The 21,413-nt window shown below is 36.6% G+C and overlaps 1 protein-coding gene across 6 annotated transcripts in view; it reads right to left on the bottom strand.

Moving 5' to 3' along the window:
- Positions 1–21,413, bottom strand: part of TTLL15 (tubulin tyrosine ligase-like 15) — a 177,574-nt gene that overhangs the window by 74,558 nt on the left and 81,603 nt on the right. For all 6 annotated transcript variants that reach the window (XM_069833690.1, XM_069833689.1, XM_069833686.1 and 3 more), the window contains one exon: positions 10,898–11,028. In XM_069833690.1, coding sequence (XP_069689791.1) covers positions 10,898–11,028 — 131 coding nt within the window. The remainder of the gene's footprint in view (positions 1–10,897; positions 11,029–21,413) is intronic.

Below are 21,413 nucleotides of genomic sequence, written 5' to 3'. Positions count from 1 at the left end.
GATGTGAACGTGATAACAGAAAGTGTAAAAAGTGATACCCCTATCTCATCGTCTGACAGTTCAGTCAGTATTGTAGTTGTAGACGTATAGAAACTAAATGAGAGCTTAGTGATGATAGGACAATCACCAATAAAGAAGAGAAAATTATATTAAAAAGAAATCCAAAACAAAAAATGCAGAAGTTACAGATACACTTAACATAATTATATAAACATATTTCATATCACAGAAGACTCAACTTCAGCTGAAAATTCAAATAATTCCGATATAATACAGGAACTGATAAACTCTTTCCATGAAACAGACAGAAATTTCAAAATACAAATATTAACAATTTTTTTTAAGTTGGTCCTACAGTAAAATTCAACAGCATTTTAATGTTACCACTCACATGATAAGAATTTCTAAACAAGTAGACGCACAAAAGGGGATTTTGGCTACTCCTAATCCTAAATCGGAAAAAAGTTTGGGAACATTTAAAGTAGAGAAGGTTGCTCCATTTTATAATTCTAATGATGTGAGCAGGATTATGGCCAGTAAAAAGGATTGTGTTTCACTTTAAAAAGATGGAATGAGAGTTCACATACAGAAAAGATTAATATTATGTGATCTTTAGGAAACATACCAGTGTGTAACTGAATGCAAATTATAGAATTTTACCTACTAAAACAATGACGACCATCATGTTATAATTGAATTATTATTTGAACAATAAAATTGTAATTAAACCATATTATGTCTGAGCAGCAACTTTCAATGTGGGAAAGTCAGTTCTGGGACGTGTCCCTGACTACATCTTCAAAAGTGTTTCAAAGAGCAATATCTGGACATCAAAATTGGGTTTTCAAAATTCTGCGAACTGAGACCAAAGGAATGTATACTCCTTAGAACAACTGACACACCAGAGACGGCTCCTCAGGGCAGGCAGGGTAGGCTAAGCCTACCTCAACACATTTAGAAAAACCTAAAAGTGGATATTTATTAACTACCCCAACACATTTGGAAAACCTTATATAATTATACACTCTTGTCTAGCTTCTTAGAAATTCTTCAATTAACTATGAACGGGATTTTTTGAGGGTTAGTTGGACGTTGCTCACTACTGGCAGTTCGATTTATGCGACAAGAATACACTGGACAGATCACGATGCATCAGAAGGTAGGCAGGAGCGAAGTTAGCCGACCTTCCACGTAACTTCAAAGCTGGCCCTGGAGTAAGCATTAAAAGAGATCGCTATTCTAAATGCTTTCTTAGCGCATGCGTTCTATGCTTAAGCCAGCAAGCTTGAATTCTGCCTGCCCTAACGAGAACCCACGAGCATTATCGAACACCTACAATTTGCAAAATTTCTGTTTGAAAGTTTCACGAGTTGGAACGAACAAAGATTCACTCATAAAATTGGGTTAGACTATTCATCTCATCTCTCAGAATTGTTTCTAAAATGTATAAGGAAAGTAAAAAATTGTTACAAGTAGTATAACAGTTTTTAAATAGTGTGTTTTAAAAGATGTTTTTTTTTTAAACAATGTATTTTAGAAAATGTGATTTTTGCAAGTACATACTGTATATTAATGTTATGTATATTTGGTGATTTATAGTTAATGTAAGTGATAACAATAATATTATATTATGACTGATATAATAAGTAAACTGTTACGTTGTCTGTTTTCGCGTCGTAATGACACTGAAAAGAGAAGTATTTTGGACAATGGACGACCCACTCCTGCATTAAGCTCTATTGTTCATAAAGTCAGTGCTAAAGGTGCAAGAAAATTTAATCCTTCATGGTATGAAACACTATGAAATGGAAATATAAAAATTGGAGATTTATCTTTCGAAAAGGTGGAAAAATTCAAATATCTTGGAGCAACAGTAACAAATATAAATGATATTCGGGAGGAAATTAAACGCAGAATAAATATGGGAAATGCCTGTTATTATTCGATTGAGAAGCTTTTGTCATCTAGTCTGCTGTCAAAAAATCTGAAAGTTAGAATTTATAAAACAGTTATATTACCGGTTGTTCTGTATGGTAGTGAAACTTGGACTCTCACTTTGAGAGAGGAACATAGGTTAAGGGTGTTTGAGAATAAGGTTCTTAGGAAAATATTTGGGGCTAAGAGGGATGAAGTTACAGGAGAATGGAGAAAGTTACATAACCCAGAACTGCACGCATTGTATTCTTCACCTGACATAATTAGGAACATTAAATCCAGACGTTTGAAATAGGCAGGGCATGTAGCATGTATGGGCGAATCCAGAAATGCATATAGTGTGTTAGTTGGGAGGCCAGAGGAAAAAAGACATTTGGGGAGGTCGAGACGTAGATGGGAGGATAATATTAAAATGGATTTTAGGGAGGTGGGATATGATGATAGAGACTGGATTAATCTTGCACAGTGTAGGGACCGATGGCGGGCTTACGTGAGGGCGGCAATGAACCTGCGGATTCTTTAAAAGCCATTTGTAAGTAAGTAAGTAAGTATGGTATGAAACACATAAATGGCTAACAGGAAGTGAAGTTAAAGCTAAGCTGTAGGTGGTCACGTTTGTTATTGTAATCTAAGAAGGTACTTGGAATCAGATCGTATTTGTAACTCGGTAAGTCTAAAGAGACTTGAAAAGAATTTGAATCCAATTTCGGAAATGTTGTCTGAACAACAAGGGTTGCAAGACAACAGTATAACAATAAACTAGAAAAAACCGACAAATTATGAGACGGCTCATTGATGTAACAGTATTGTTATGTAAGCAAGAGTTAAGTTTTCGGGGGGGCATGATGACAGCGAGCTGTCATTGAATCGCGGTAATTACATAAAAATGTTCTGTAAATTTTGCCTACCCTGGACATTTGACTACGAGCCGCCACTGTGACACACACGCAGTTTGTGCCTGTGCTCATCATGAAAATGTTAAATTAATGCTTGATGGAATTAATATTGCTCGTCTCACTGCAAATTCAGAAGCCATTCTCACTAATTATAAAGACTGTTTGTCGCACATAATCTGCAATCCTCCATCATCCAACTGTTACTTAAAGAAATGTGATGCTTGCCCAGGAACTCAAAAAATAACACAATATTTATGGTAACTCTTTGATGAATAGTCTGTAAAAGAAATTACCTATAGACAATGCATCACAGTGGATCGAACAAATTTAGAAACTCTGCTATCACCATTTTAGGACTTACTAGATTGTCCAACAAACTATTAAAACTTACTGCCTCACACGTTTATAGTCCAGCAGCAAAATTTGTTTTTAAGAGAGCACAAAGAAAAACTATGTCTGGAGAGTGCATAGTGATATGTGATTTTTCATAAAATTACGCTTTTGTTGTCCAAGATTTGGTACAGGGAATTCATTGGAACAATAATCAGGCCACAATCCATCCTTTTGTTGCGTACTACAAAGAGAACAATGAAATTAAACATAAAAATTTTGTTGCCATTTCAGAACATTTAAAACATGATACCAGTGCTGTACATCTTTCTCAGACCAAACTAATACATTTTTTGAAGCAGTAATTGCAATTCGTAAACAACATAGTTTACATGTCCGATGGATCAAGTGGCCAATACAAGAATAAAACAAATTTTTCCAACGTGTGATGAAGATGAGTTTGGAATTCGTGCTGAGTGGTATTTTTTTGCTATATAATGAGTTGAGCCTTGCCACCGGGAAATAGTATCATATATTTCTAGCTTTGCATTACACACCACTTGCTATTCGAAGAAAAATATTCTTTTCTGTTTCTATACACTTCAGCACTGTCTCCTTCAGGAGACTGAATTCGCACATGAGTACAATCCACACATTCAAGTACACCAGGAAATCCTGCAATATTAAAAAACTGTGTTTTAGTGTTAGCCACCTCTGCATCAGTTTCTGGCATTTTAACATAACTGAGTCAAGGTAAGGCAATGTAACATGTCACTTTTCTAATAATTCTGCTAGCTGTAGATTTATTAATATTTAAACTGTCCCCAATCACAATCTGAAAACTGCCACATGCATAGAATCGACAACATAACAGACGTTGGTTCATTCCTGATATTGTCATATTTTTTCTTGTTTCAGATGTGGACCAATTTCATAAAGAAGATTCATTACAAGGTCTTTTGATAATCGGAATCGTTTCTTGAATTCACCAACATTATATACATCAAAAGGGTTATTTTGGTCACGAAACTGTCGCCATGGATAAATATATAATAGGATGCGAAACTTACTGAGTTTCTCGTAACACACACTAGAGGCGCTGTTGTAGAAATTGATCTTGCTGCCATCTGTTTGTGGGAGGGGCGTTATTACATCTAGCAGTGCACCAAGTAGCAAAAAGAGTAATTACTCCATGCATTTAGCAGCGTACCTAGTGACGAAAATGTTAAACTGTGCAGAAAGTATTCCCTCCCACCCTCGTTGAAATTCAAAACTAACCCAATTTAAAATAAAACATTTACAGTTTTATTCCTCACAGCATATTCTACTGAAAATTCTTACCGGAACCAACAGGAAGATAAAAGAGACGATGTGTTTTACACTACCCGATTAAAATATAACCAGACAGAGACAAAAAATAAAGCAAAAGGTTAGATAATTGGGATTGTATTCTTTGGGTATTTATTGTACAGCACAATGGAAAAGTCTGCAAGAACTACTTAGATAGTGAACCGTTCTCGGCCTATCTAGTCTTGTTGGTTGTAATAAAGTACAGAATAACCCTGCCATGAAACGTTATGATCGGGATGGAAATCTGCTTGTCAAGGTAGTTGAGTAACAACACACACTCTCTCAATAAAACATTTCTTGAGAATATACACACCAAACAATAACGCTGCTGCTTCTTCACAGTAAAATGTTCGTGACTGAGAAATAACATCAATAAAGGAAATAGTTTGTTACCTTACATTCGTAAAGACTGCACATTGTTGCCATCTTACTCGTAGAAGTAACTCACATACAGTGTCTATCAGTCTTATTCGTACAGGTGAAAAAATGTAACAACTTTGATGATAAAAGACATATGAAATGAAAATATTATATTTCTCTTTGAAAATTCTGTTCAGTAGTATTATGAATACAAATAAAACAAAAAAAAAATGAATTCCATATGTACCGTAAACATGTAAATAAACAAAATTTAACAAAATATATAATTTCTCTACCTGTCATTTATATTCGTACACTTAGTAACAAAGTTAAATAACTATACAGAAATAACATGAACAATTACGTTCTAATACCTGGTTGCATATCCTCTGGCTTTGATCACTGCCTGGCACCTTCTCTGCATGGAATTTACCAATGTTTTACATTGCTGCGGAGTGAACTTTCGCCATTCTTCCAGCACAACAGTTTTGAGATGTTCTTTGGAAGAAACTGTATTTTTATGTACATTTTCCTTAAGTCTGGACCACAAATGCTCGATAGGATTCAGATCGGGTGATTGAGGAGGAGTATGGAGTTGTTTCGGGACGTGCCATATCAACCAGTGTTTATTCATTTCGGCCGTATGTTTGCTGTCGTCTTGTTGGAAAATGTAGACAGGCGGCAAACCCATTTTTATTGCACTTTCCTTGATGTTAATTTTCAAGATGTTGTTGTAGACCACTTTGTCCATAATTCCATCAATGAAGTCGATCTTACCCACGCCTTTCGAGGACATACAGCCCCAAATCATTATGGAGCCACCTCCATGTTTCACAGCAGGAAGAGTGTTACCCACTTTGTCGGCCTCATTCTTCTTTCTCCACACTCTATGGGCACCATCGGATCCGAAAAGATTAATCTTGGTCTCATCCGACCAAATAACACTGTCCCAAAATTCTTGTTCCTTATTTACATGAGCTTTAGCAAATTTAATTCTTAAAGCTCGATTTTTCCTACTTACAAAGGGCCTTTTTCTTATCCTTCTACCATGAAATCCATATTTATATAGGACACGTCGCACCGTTGATTCACTAACAGTCTTCCTTGTGGTTTTTGTCACGAGAGGACGTAGTTTCGGCACACTTAACCGTGGATTTGATTTTATCTGTCTTATTATAAAACGTTCTTCCCTCTCATTTAGTATTTTTTCTTTTGGTTTCCTCTTCTGATTTGCAGTAGATCCACGGTATTTGAATTTATTAATCACGTATTGTACCGTGGAATGGCTTTTATATACTATATCGCCTATTTTCCTTAAAGAATAACCTTTTAGAGCCAGTCTAACTATCGTCTCCTTCAGCTCGGCACTGAGTTCCTTCGACTTGCCCATTTTGAACAGAACTGACTGCTGAAGCAAAACAAACCCCAGAGCACGCGGAAATGCACACTCGCTGTTACCATTAAGGCACGGCACCCCCGAATATGTCAACATTGCTCAAGTGTACGAATATAAATGACATACAGTTTTACTTTCAAAGTAATGTTTTTATTAATATTTTTGTTAATTAGGGCTTAAAATGAAAACTGGTTGTAAATTAACGTTTTAAGAAATGGATTTTAAATCATGGTACACTACTATTAATATATGAATATAATTATTTTGTACATTAGGTTATATTATTAGTTTACATTAGATATGTACGAATAAGAATGATAGAAACTGTATAACCCACACTGCTTCAAGTTTCCAGTTGGTTCAAAAGTCACATCACAGCTAGAAATAAACGTAACACAAATCTAATATCGCCGTTATTTAGTCCAAGTTGGCTGCACTCTTCCCTGAAAGATTCTCGAACCCAGTTCGATGTTTATACAATTACGACGCTCGCGATATATGAATATTCGTCCTCGTGACCCAATCGCGATTATTAGCAACCAATAACCACGGTTACCACATTCTAACTATTTCCAGACCTGGTGTCACTCTCACACAGTCGGCTCCCGTATACGACACGTCCTTCCTCAAAGATTCTGTTTGTAGACCCGGCTTTACTTCCACATAGTAAACCTCGCTGCTACACTTCTTTCCTGAACGAGTCGTACTTCCAGATTTCACTCGTCTACACCTTTCATACTCAAAGGCTCGCCACTGACTCAACTCTCTACACAACCTTCCTCAACGAAGGTCCGACGCCAAATGACGCTACTACAAAATATTAACTGGCCCCTCAGTCTTAACCAATCAACTAACGCTATTACAAAATAATAACTGGCCCCCGTAAAAATATTAACTGAACCCCAACCAATAATAAATCAAAACGCAATCACGTGATAAATGGAAGAAAAGAAAACAACTAAACTAGAGGAGAAGGTAAGACAGAAAATGGAGAGGAAGTAAGCCATCTATGAAGAGTAAGAAGAACTAGAACAAATGGAAAAGATATAAGCCATCTATGAGGAGTAAGAGGAACTAAAACAAAAGTGGAAAGATAACGAGGATAGTAAGAAAAAAGAGAAAATGGAAATAAAAGGTTGTGTGCCGAAAAGAAACGGCACAATAGTTCAATTTATCATATTACTATTACTTTACAATATATTCAACAACACTATTTTTACAACGTCCATAAACATCACTGTTTAACATACACTGCTTATACACACACGTATCACTTTATGTTCACTTATTATTAGCAAGTTTCAGTCCGCCATCTCGTGTTCTCGGCTCCTCGACTCTCCCGTACAGCAATATCTCGAACGGATAAATAGAGAACTCTGGGTAATGTACCCAACACATAGTTCTAATGTTCACCACCTACGACGTTGGGCACTGATCACCTTATTTCAGACCCCCAAATCCAGATGGTGCTGACCGCAGTTTCGCATCCTATTATATATTTATCCATGTTGTCGCTGTCACATCGGCATTAACATTTTTTCTTCTGATGAGAAAGATAATGAAGAAGAAAAAGATTATGATGATGATGATTATGATGATGACGACGATGAAGAAACGTCCATCTTGCTATTTCTACAATATTTACTAGTAATTTGTAATGTTTACACTTTCGCCATATTGCATAACTTATCCAGTGGATTCCTTTATCTGTTCATTTTTCTCGAGATAAGCTATCCAGAGATTTATACATTGGATAAATGCTATCTCACATTTCGGTAACACTTATCCATCAGATAAAGCTATGTAATAGATATCATAAAAGGTAATACGTTTCAGAAACCGGTCCTAAATGGGGGCCATTCCACGTCAAATCGCACACCAACAAAACATGACTTTTTCGTAAATGGTCGAATTTTTTTTTTTTTTCATGAATTCCAAACATCAAATAAGGAGACACGTATTGTTTCATTTCCACAATTATTAATTATTTGTGTAGTTATGACTTTTTGAAATTACGCAAATTATGAGCTCACTGTTACATAAGCTCAGTTGGAACTCTGTGTCTAGATATAATTGAGATTTGGGGTTTGGCGCATTTGAAAGACTAAATACAATTCTTTTTATTACTTTAGGCCTATCATAAATAAATTTAAAATTTGACCTAATTTGAGGAGCATCGTTTCAAATCGTATTATGTCCAACTTACAATTTTTTTACACGACCGACGAAAAACTGAATTACTCGTAAACCGGACAAGTTTTCAAAACACTACACAAAACCATTTTGAAGTACTTGTTTCACAGTTTACAAATATGACGACTTGGAACCATCAGACTTCACAGCATGAAAGATAAATAAATAGAAAGTAACAAATTTAATTTCGTCCACTGTTGGACTTAATACGTTTTGAAACGATGCTCCTCATTTCTAATCATTTCTTTTTCAAAGCAAAATTACTACATTAAATAGTCACAATTGTCTTTAGAGACAATTAATATTAGGTACCCTCCACAAAACTGGCTTCATTTATACACTGACGGATCCTTAATCTCCAGAGAACAAGGTGCCAGTGCAGGTGTTACGTGCTGTCTCTTCTCACTTTATAGACCTCTTGGGTATGGAACAACAAGTTTTGATGGTGAAATCATTGCAATAAGTGAAAGTCTCAGGAATCTTCTATGCCACATCAATAAATTTAAAAATGCAGTTATATTGTCAGACTCCAAAGCAGCTATTCTATCAATAGTCTCTAAACACACACCTTCATCTCAAACAGCAAAAATAACTAAAATGCTCTCTCAATTAATATCACTCAATAAAAGAATTGTATTCCAATGGATACCATCCCATTGTGGAATCCTGGGAAACGAGAATGCGGATGTTTTAGCAAAGAAGGGCAGCACTGCTAATTACAGACTTGTTACTAAATCTACGTATTACTCTGTGAAAAGATTTATTAAATCTACATACTTAGACTTCAACAAACAAAATTTGATAACACAATCCCATGGGAAAAAATGGAACTCTCTGCATCAAAATCCACAGTTCATTCCCGATTTACCACGAAAATCGTCTGTAGCTGCATTTAGATTGGCAACAGGCCATGATTGTTTGGCCAAACACCTGCATAGAATTGGAATATATCAGTCCCCTAACTGCCCATTGTGCAACTCAAACCAAGAAATGGATTCGGAACATCTCAAAATCTGTGCTTCAGTGCCTGGTTTTGATAATATCTTTGAAAAATATTGGAGTGCAAGAGGTCAAATGACTTTATTGTCAAACGCCAGGCATTAGAAAACAACAACAACACATTAAATAGTCAAGTTAAAAAAAAAAAAAAAAAAAAAAAAAAAAAAAAAAAAAAAAAAAAAAATAGATTTGTTCCCTAATGCATTATCTGTAAACTAAATTACCAGGAAATTTGCAGCATACCAATAACCTTGAACTGTCCACAGTACAGTAATATTCCCATAGTGTTTCATATGGTCTTTTAACTGGAGCTACATTTCGTGATTTAGTATCTATTTTATCATGCAACCTGATAAGAGTAGATCTTGCATTGGTTTATTTTTCTGATTATAAAAATTTGTGTGCAGCTCTTCCTGATTTACTGATGAAATTTGAGTGCAGCACTTCCTTGGGCAGCATCCACTCACTGTCTTAAACACTTTGTTTGGAATAATGCATCCGTCTTCTCTTTTATAAGATAATCCAGAATTTCTTCTTACCTTTCCGAAATTGGATTTCCATTGTTTTTCATTGCGAGATTTTTTTCGCCCAAGATTCCTTGTTCGTTTAGATACTGGTTCACTGCATGAACCATTATCAGAGAATTTATTACCCCCTTCCATTTGTATGAAGTTGTTTCGAGACTTTTCGTAAAACGTCTTAAACACAACTAGTAACATGTTTGACACAGCCACAATGTGTTTGGAGGATAGACAGCTGATGTCTCCACATTTGCTAACATTTCTTACACAGCTCCAACACTGCCAACATTAATGTTACGTTCATGAAATTTCTAAGGCACGTATTTCAAACCCTAAGGACTCCGAAAAAACATTTTACACAAAAAGGCCTGAGTGACCTGAGGCCTCTTTTTCATTCAACCATTCAATTTTATTTCAGTTCCACTATTACTTATTTACAAAATGCAGGCAGATGTTCCCAAAATCATTCTTGTAAATTAAAGAAAATCTTCCTTTGTCCACTTTTAGTTCATAACAAAGTATTATACAATAATTAGGCCTACAGTACTATGCTTTTTCCTCACCAACAATTCATTGAATAAATACTAATAGTTATTTTTATTTTCAAATTAATCTGTCAAGAATAAAGAAAATCTCCCTCAGACGAACTGAAAGACATCTGTCTGATGATCGATTAAAATGTGTCAAGCAACTGACAGATTTAAGCAATTTTCACACATGGTTTTTATGTTCTATCTAACTACACATTAACTGGCACAAACTACCTACAAGCAGACTATCTGTTTTGTGAGCACTGCTGTGTGTGTGACAGAACGAGAGAGGAAGAGGGGGGAAGGGAGAAAGTGAGTGAATGAGTGTGTGCACGCATGCACACATACAGTATATAAAATGAACACATGTTATAAAACAAAATATACCTGGGACGAAGAGAATTTCCATGTATCCTGCGCCCCACACCAACCAAACTCAGCATGTTAAAGAGAACTTGCTCATATAGAATTCTGTTTGGAGGAAAGTGCTGTGACGACAGGTTCGGAGACATATTCGCCTACAAAATAAATAAATGAAACAATGAATGAATGAGTGAATGAACAAATAAATAAATAAGTACCGGTAAAATAAATAAATAAAACAATAATTACAAACTGCAAGAGAGGTGCTAAACAGCTGAATGATATGTCGAGATTTACACAGTGATTTTTTAACATTTCTGTTCTTTGTTTTTTTTTTCAACGTTCAGCACTTCACAACTACACTACTCACAAGGAGTTGAGAGTTCTGCAACGTCTATTTTTGAACTCTCATCTACACACTTGGGTTAGTCACAAGAAATTGAATTCGTCATTCGTCTTTCTGATGCCACAAAGCAAATGAAGGCGGCATTGTCACATGCCTTTTAGCTCTGTTGTATTGTAAACATTTCCATGCTTATCAGTAATAAACGCAAAATTTCATTCCATCAGCCCTTCGCCTGCTGTCTTTCTTTGGGATGGGAGGAGGGGGAAGGCTGCTAGCTGTAACACCATGCTTTGGTCCCGTACCTTCCAAGTGTTTTACTAGAAATGTCAGAAGTTGATTCTTTCATTGTGGTAAGTAGCCTATAAGTCATTAAGTCTCATCTGGTCTTCATTTAGATTTCCATTTTTCATATTCGACCACACTGTATACACACAGTCATATCTGGTTGATGGGAAAAGCTACCGGTAAATTAATTAATTTAACTTAAAAATTAACTATTACCATGCTTACAAAGCAAAGTTGTGTTAATCGATTTAATGATGGTGCATTGTCTGAGTAAGTGTCAACTCAGGAAATACAGTGGATGTCGTTCATTTCAGCAGATGGATTTTGTTAATCAGAACTCCAGAGCGAGTTACTTATAGTTACAAAGTTGGTTGTTATCTTCGTCACAAGCAAACTGCTGGAATAGATGAGACATAAGAGTAAACATACATTCTCGATTATCCTAGTGGACTCACATGGACAATTACCTCCAAAAACAATGCACATATAACCAATTTTATAGAATTGCAGTAGTTTATGTGTACATGCGTATGAAAAGGGACCAGTTCCAGGCAGATAATTCCAGTTGCTGCTGCATAATCTTTTTCTCGTTACTATAAAATATAAAGACTATATATAACATACTGTATAATTAAAAAATATAATCAACAGACTGACTGACTAATCACCTTAAACCCTGAGTGTAAGTTTCTGTTAATCATTAGTCAGAAGATAAGACGGAGTTTTACGAAATACGAACATTAAGGGATGTAAAATGGGAGGTAGTAATGATCAAAAGATACTGGTTAATTTTTTCAACTGGCAGACATGCAGCCCTTAAATTTAAAACAAAGGCTCCTTTATAAAATTGAACTAGACTATTCATCTCATCTCTTATTTCAGCATAACTCTTCTTTTGGTTATTTATCGAATGTGTCAGTTTCTGTCGCTTCCACAACTCATTCTTGTACTTCATGAATATCTGTTATTAATGAAGACAATTCAACACAATTGATACCTTTTTTCGCCTGTTGCTTCATGAAGTAATAAACATTTGCAATAATTTCTTGGTTCTGGTTATGCAATGTTTTTTTCTTTCTTTTTCCTTTTAATTTAGAAAATGTGGGAGGCGAATTGTAAAATTATTACGAACAGAAGTCATTTACAGAAGTACTATGATTCGGACTGCACTGTGATGTGTTTTATAATAATGGCAATATGACTGACAGCTTTATCGCAACTCATTCATTCAGTCCAAACAGAATAACATTTGGCTCGCCTACTAGCAATGCCATCGAGGTCACTTGCCAAAATCGCCAACTCCAACTGTACAGATTCTGTAATTATCTCTGCCAGTGACTAACCATTGAGTTTCAAGTGGCTTATCTTGTTCGTGGATGTCAGAATACTACAAATCAAAACAAAAGATAATCTGGTTGCCTTCATTTGAATGCTATGGTCACTGTTTGTCTAAAGACATATTTTCTCTAATAGATTAGTACACCCTTTTACCATCTCTCTTCCCCCTATTCGTAAGCTATGATGTTGCACAGAGGCACAGATATAATAAAAGATCAGTAACTGAGTAAAACAAAACTTGTTGAAATTCCAAACTGTCCTACTGCACTGAGACTATACACAAGAATTAATTTCATTTTGTACTGTGCAAAGTACAGTTTCCTGTTTACAAACCATTATTGCTCTCGAAATTTCACTAAGCAAATTATTAAAATCCTGCCATATCTGACCCTAAACTCCACAAAGAAAGGGGAAGTGGTGAAGCACATGTCGTTAGAAATTCCAGTCTTAGCTGATCCAAATGTCAGTACCAGGAAGGAGCTCTTGCTCAGGCCAATCAGTGAAGTCTACAACAGTATTCCAGAAGACAAGAAGAACTTTTGAAATGATGGATACTGTTGAAGTGGTAACCTTCGTTTTGAGGTTAATACATAGAGAAGTAGGTTTAAAAGCTCTGGGGTAGCAGCCTTACCACTGAACCTGTCCTGCTTGTAATGTGGCCAGGACATATTTCTATTCCTCAAGTTGTTATTAAACTATAAACCCAAAGAAGAAAGAATACTGGACACCTCAAAAGAATGTACTTACTTACAGTCTCCACACACACACTCAATCTGTCTACAGTTCTGAACTGTGACAATTCTGGCCTTCAATTAAGATTGCAACATATACACGCAAGTGGTCGAAAGGTTTAGACCTGCAGTTATATAAAAATGACGCGAAACTGTGTGTGTATGTTCGTATATCTGCAGATCGTACCTGCAGGTCCAAACTTTCAGCTTAGTAAAAGTTTTGGTTTTTAACAATGAGTTCTACTATGAGTGATCGATCACACATTTATTAGTAGATTTAATGATTTACTGTACTCTATCAGCAGTTATCTGTTTTGTGGAACATTAAGCATAAAGTATATAGCAATAGAAAACTAAAGTTACAAGCATAATATGAAAAATTGGTGACCTGTTGCAAGACCGTAGACAATGAAGCCACTGTACATACAGTTAAAAAGAAAATTAATAACATTTGCAATGCTTTTTGTAAGAAACATGATTTTATTTCAGTTACAGTTTTTGTACAACTGATTCTAAATAAATATTTGTCTAATGCCTAGTGTAGTTATTCAATACTTACTTTCATATACTCCACCTTCAGAGTTTCGTATAGGATGTCTCCAACCAGTAGAGTCAAAATTATACAGATGATAAAGGACTCTAAACTGAGCATTTTGACATGAGGAACCAGCACAGTGGTCGGAAATGGATATTTCAGACGCCTCGAGATCTTGAAAGTGTATGTGGGGGACATTTCTTTAAGTTGCTTTAATTTTTATAACAAACAGCCTGGTGCTTCCATGGTGATTTGTTATTGCTTACAAAATTTAATGTGTTGCAATGTATGTATTGAGATAGGTGGTCGCCACTTTCAACAATTGCTCTGAGCTCAAGATGTTGCTATGTATATGTTGTTTTGGAAATAAAACCATTATATATCTTATGAGGAAGGATGAGTGGAACAGAGAAAAATTCTCTCCGGCACCGGGATTTGAACCCGGGTTTTCAGCTCTACATGCTCATGCTCTATCCACTAAGCCACACCAGATTCCCATCCCGAAGTCAGATTGAATCCTCTCAGTTTAAGTTCCACCTCTTGGGTTCCCTCTAGTGGCCTACCCTCAAGCACTGCGTCATAGATGTATGACAGTGGCACAACATCCATACATGTGTAGAGGTGCACTCGTTATGAGTGACTAAGTGGCCGGGATCAGACAGAGTATGCACAGTCTTAAATCACAAAGTAATTATTTTTCGCATATCATATATTATTATGATGTACTGAAGTACATATGATCCCAGCCACTAGCCACTTAGAGGTACTTCGTTACATCATAATAATATATTATATATCTTGTTGTTTGAAAGAGAATGTGGTTGTAACACTGCCCATTCAAATCCATGACCACCTGGGCAACAGATTCTTACCTGCCTTCCTCACTGTACAACATACTCCAGGGATATTTAAGAGTGGAGCAAAATGTCATGCACTTAAGTCAAAATGCTCAGTTTAGAGTCCTCTACCATCTGTATAACTTTGACCCTGAAGGTAGGAGACACTCTGTGTATAAAATGATATATTTCTGAAATGATTTTTCCAAGTGCTTGTGGAGAGATGACTGCAGAAAATCTTAAATCTTCAAATCAATGGCCAGTTGCTAAATATCTTAACATCATTACTAATCTTTCGCATGCACTGATTGCACTTCTCATTATTGTATTTTTCTCTGAATATAAGATTTGATCATTTTCAATTTTCCGAAACATTATTCATTCATTCTTAATTTTTTTCAAATCTTCACTGCTAGTACTTTGCAGACATTCCAGAAGCTTCATGTGTGATAAATTTCACGATTTAACAACCACTCTTTCATCCACAGCCATTTTCGATTTTCTTTTGACGTTAAGAGCAGCAATATTAGAAATAATGCAATCTTCATTCTGGTTTTTGTGACGGTATGCAATGTTCACAATGGAATTGAACTCATATATATATATATATATATATATATCTCTCTCTGAGAGGGAGGGAGGGAGGAGGGGGGGGGTCTGTGTCTGTGTGTGTGTGTGTGCGCGTGCGTGCGTGTGTGTGTGGGGGGGGGGGCGTGTTGGTGGGTGGGTGGTGAAGAGACAGTCGAACTGCTGTCCTGGGACTGTTCGATCAGACTGTCAATTCACAACTGTCAGCATGGACTGAATAATGTGTGGCCTGCTTCAATTTCGATCTGTCATTCTGAACTGACAGTCCCTGAACTGCAGGCAGACTGTATGTGTATGGGGACCATTATGGCTTTTAAGGAACCCGGAGGTTTATTGCCGCCATCACATAAGCCCACCATCAGTCCCTATCCTGAGCAAGATTAATCAAGTCTCTATCATCATATTCCACCTCCCTCAAATCCATTTTAATATTATCCTCTCATCTACGTCTCGGCACCCCCAAAGGTTTTTTTCCCTCCGACCTCCCAAATAACACTCTATATGAATTTCTGGATTTGCTCATACGTGCTACATGCCCTGCCCATCTCAAACGCCTGGATTTAATGTTCCTAATTATGTCCGGTGGTCCCGTGTTGTGACCGAGAAAGAGAATAGTTCCACTGTGAGCTCATACAGATCGTAAAGGCGATCAAATGAGCACCCAGAGCCTCGGGGTATAGCTGGGTCACCCTGTCTTTGGGGGACATAAATACAGAGACCTGGTCCTCCAGGTTGGGGGTTGGTTCGTGGGGCTGACACCCCCACAGCTGTAAAAAAACTACTTGTTGAGAAGCCTCAATTGAAGCCTCGGAATTGGTTGAAACATCGGCAGTGAATTAAGTGACGGAACATAGTCTTTGAGTTTGGTTCATGGAATGTTAGGACATTATACAAAACAGGAGCCGTACAGTCAGTTTTATCACAAATTAAAAGGTACGAATTACCTGTAACTGCTATTCAGGAGGTTAGATGATATACAACATATAAAAGTATACACCATTTTGCATAGCGGGAAGAAAGAAGGAGTACATGAACATGGTGTGGCATTTATTGTTAAACCAAGATTTAAAAACAGTATAATAGGATACCAAGCTATCAATGAAAGAATTTGTGTTTTGAGATTGAGAATGAAGTTTTACAACATGACAATGATAAATGTATATGCGCCAACGGAGAAGAAAGATCCTATTGAGAAGGATGAATTCTATAATCGATTGGAAAGAGTATTGGATATGATACCATCCAATGATGTTAAAGTAATCTTAGGCGACTTCAATGCCCAGATAGGGAAAGAGGAAGAGTTCAGAAACATCACAGGCAGGAATAGCTTACAAGACATATCTAATGACAATGGAAGGAGATTGATTGATATAGCGGAAAGCAGAAATATGATCATAAGTTCAACTCAATTTGAGCATAAAGATATCCATAAACAAACATGGAGATCACCAGATGGAGAGACCACCACACAAATAGACCATATATTAATAGACAAGAGAAGAGCATCTGGAGTTCAGGATGTGAGATCATTTAGAGGAGCTGATGCAGACTCAGATCATTACCTTGTTAAGGTGAAATATTTATGCAGGATAGACAGTACATTTAATCAGAAAGCAGAAAGACCTCGTAAAATAAAAGTCGAGGCACTTAAAGAAGAAGAAGTAAGAAATAAATATCAACAAGCTCTAAGTAGAGAATGTGTAAATTGGAAAGAGAGATTTGAGCAAGGAATAGAGATCTGCTGGGAGGAACTAAAAGAAGCCTGCAGAATAGCAAGTGAAGAAGCAGTAGGATATAATGAAAGGACTATGAAAAACGATTGGTTTGACAGTGACTGTCAAAAAGCACTAGAGGAAAGGAACAAAGCAAGGAAAATTTATTTAGACCGTCCAACAAGGAACAAGTACAATGAATATCAAAAGAAACGGCAGGAAGCAAACTATATATGCAGACAAAAAAAGAGAGAAGTGTGGAATAAACGCATTATAGAAATGGAAAACAATTTCAAAGAGAACAACCTCAAAGTGCTTATAGAGAAGTGAAATATCACAGAAAAGGATATGTACCGAGAACAAATTTACTTAGAAATGGAGAAGAAATTGTCAGCACACCACAAAGAGTTCTACAAAAATGGAAAGAACATTTCCAACAATTACTGAACACAGAGGTAAATGAAGAATCAAATGAAGTTAATCTTTCAGAGGAAGAGGAAGAAGAATTAGAGCCACCAGATGAGCTGGATGTACCCTTGCAATTGACTTGCTGAAAAATGGTAAAGCTCCGGGTATTGATAAAATACCAGCAGAGCTAATCAAAGCAGGAGGGAAAGATATGGTAGAGACAATATACAAACTGGTAAAAGAGATTTGGCAAGAAGAACAAATACTTAGTGAAAGGAAAGTTGGAATAATCTGTCCAATTTATAAAAAAGGAGACAAACTAGAGTGCCAAAATTATAGAGGCATAACTCTCCTATGTACAATGTACAAAATATTCACTTACATTCTCCGGAAAAGATTGGAGAAATACTACGAGAATATTGTAGGCAAGTACCAAGCCGGCTTCCATGCAGGAAGGTCGATCATAGATCAAATTTACACTGTTAAAGGCATGACAGAAAAGTTCTGGGAGTATAATCTCAACTTATATCATTTGTTAATAGATTTCAGAACAGCTTATGACAGCATTAATAGACAAGGATTATACAAAATTATGATTCATCAAGGGATACATCCAAAGATAATCAGACTCGTCAAGATGACCATGGCAGAAACCATGGCTCAAGTGAAGATATATGGTGGTTCAACAGAACAATTTAATATTGATAATGGGCTGAAACAAGGGGATGCTTTAGCACCAATGCTCTTCAATCTTGTTTTACATTGGGTGATAACACAGACAGGCATAGATCCTAACAGCACTTTAGTTTACAAAAGCGTTCAAATAGTAGGATACGCAGATGACTTGGATGTTATGGGACGGTCATTGACAGCAATAGAAGAAGTGTATAAAGACCTGGAACAAGGAGCCGCTAAAATCGGGTTGCAGATTAATGCAAGTAAAACCAAATGAATGGCACAAGTAAGAAATAAACAGAATATATACAACCCTCCTAATCTGACGATAAACATGTTTGAAGAAACTGAGAAGTTTAAATATCTTGGAACAGTAATGACAAGTAACAATAACGAATTAATTGAAGTACAGAGTCGAATCACTGCAGCCAATAAGGCCTATTTTGCATTAAGCGCAATATTGACATCTAACTGTGTGCACAAGGAAACAAAACTTAAAATATACTAAACAATTATTAGAAGTATTCTCTGTTATGCAAGCGAAACTTGGACATTATCTAAGGAGACAGAACCTAAACTAGGTATATTTGAACGCAAAATACTCAGAAGAATTTTTGGACAGGTGCAAGAAAATATGCAGTGGAGAATACATTATAATACCGAGCTATATAAATTATATAGAAGTTTCGATATTGTTACTTTCATCAAATTAAGAAGGCTTGAATGGGCCAGACATGTCTATCGGATGGAAGGGAACAGAATACCAAAGAAGATCTTAGAAGGGAAAATACATGGTAAAAGACCAATTGGAAGACCCAAAAATAGATGGATAGATGCGGTAACGATCGATTTTCAGGATTATCTCAGAACAACTGCCTGGAGGAGATTAGCACAGGACAGGGACAGTTGGAGGAAGAAAACTGAGGAGGTTAAGGCTCGACTTTGGGCTGTGATGCCATCGTAGTAGTAGTAGTAGTAGTAGTAATTATGTCAGGTGAAGCATGTAACTTTCTCCATTCTCCTGTAACTTCATCCTGTAACTTAGCCCCAAATATTTTTCTAAGCACCTTACTTTCAAACGCCCTTAACCTCTGTTCCTCTCTCAAAGTGAGAGTTCAAGTTTCACAACCATACAGAACTGGTAATATAACTGTTTTATAAATTCTAACTTTCACCTTTTTTGAGAGCAGACTGGATGACAAAAACTTCTCAACCGTATAAAAATAGGCTTTGCTCATATTTATTCTGCGTTTAATTTCCTCCCGAGTGTCACTTATATTTGTTATTGTTGCTCCCAGGTATTTGAATTTTTCCACCTTTTCAAAGGATAAATTTCCGATTTTTATATTTCTATTTCGTACAATATTCTGCTCACGAGACAATCATATACTTTATCTTTTCGGGATTTACTTCCAAATCTATCTCTTTATTTGCTTCAAGTAAAAGTCCCGTGTTTTCCCTAATAGTTTGTGGGTTTTCTCCTAACATATTCGTGTCATCTGCATAGACAAGCAGCTGATATAATCCGTTCAATTCCAAACCCTCTACTATCCTGGACTTTCCTAATGGCGTACTGTGGAGCAAAGTTAAAAGTAAAGGTAATAGTGCATCTCCTTGCTTTAGCCCACAGTGAATTGGATAAGCATCCGACAGAAAGTGACCTATATGAACTCTGCTGTATGTTTCACTGAGACACATTTTAATTATTCGAACTAGTTTCTTGGAAATATCAAATTCATTAAGAATATTATATAAAACTTCTCTCTTAACCGAGTTATGTGCCTTTTTTAACCCTAGGATGCATGGCGGGGGTCTTTGACGCCTTTCATCAATTTTATCACACTCTTAAACGTGTTAAAATATTATGAAATTGCACCAAACTTCATATAATCTTCTAAAATATATCTAAGAACATGTTGTATGATCATTTAAGGAGATACATTAAAATAAACTGTTTAAAATTAATGTTTGTTAATTCTACACGTATAATGCACAGCGGGGGCCTCTCAGGCCTGTCCTGCTTTATTCATTATATAGCCATACAATTTTATGTTTTACTGCTAATATGTGAATGTTGACACTTCGGACATTTGTATCCTAGTAGCATTGTTGCAACATTTTAATTTTATAACCAAATTTTGGATTTAACATTGGCAAAGTAAGCTGCTGATCTCAGTGCTGTGAAATGCAAGTATTTTTATTGTTCTAAATTGTGTTTTTTTTTTTTTTTGTATTACTAATATAAATAATATCCACCGCTGTAGTCTCGTGGTAATGTGTTCGTTCCCCAACCCATCAGGCCGGGGTTCGATTCCCCCCTTGAGACGAGTTGCCTGTGTGAGGTTTTTGGGGGGTTTTCCCTCATTCCTATGGATGAATATCAGGTAACTTTATCAGGCGTATGGAACTCCACTCATTTTCGCCACTTCCTTTCCCCCTCCTCATCATCCTTTCCTTATCATTCCGGTTGTCTTTCTTGGCCTTCAGATCAAGCCTGCGGCGGCCCTTCGATACTCCTGACGCTTTCGGCCGGCCTCCATGGATATCTCAAAGAACGGTATTTGGTGACCCAGCAAAGGTATCCACTCTCCTCCCGACGGGAGGGGTGGCCTACACTTCAGACTGTTGGCCAGACGGGACGGGTGGCGTACACTTCAGACTGTTTGAGGGGGGAATGTGGTGGAATGGTTCGCGGACTTAGAGGGATGACGGGACTGGTCGTTAGGGTGTTAGGGCTTAGGTCGGTTTGGCATGGGTGCGGTCGTTGGGCTGCAACTCATTCCAGGGGCGCACAATAGGCCTCAGTTCGCGGTGTATAGGGATGTTCCCCACCCAGCCTCATAGAGAGAAAAAAATAGAAATCGTGCAAATGTTTATTCTTACTTCTATTTACACACTTATTTCTAAACTTAGAAAGTTTTATTCTTTTGTATAGAGTATGGCATCAACTAGTGTTTCTAAAGAAAGGCCTACTTCAAGTACTACAATAAACACAGATAATTCTAATTCTTCAACCGCAATTTCTGAATGGTTGGATGAATCTAGCAAAGCTTCAGAGAATGACCTGAATACAGGTCTATATCAGA

This window comes from Periplaneta americana, chromosome 8, assembly GCF_040183065.1.
Source record: "Periplaneta americana isolate PAMFEO1 chromosome 8, P.americana_PAMFEO1_priV1, whole genome shotgun sequence".
Classification (NCBI taxonomy): domain Eukaryota; kingdom Metazoa; phylum Arthropoda; class Insecta; order Blattodea; family Blattidae; genus Periplaneta; species Periplaneta americana.
This window is presented reverse-complemented; position numbering and strand designations above follow the sequence as displayed.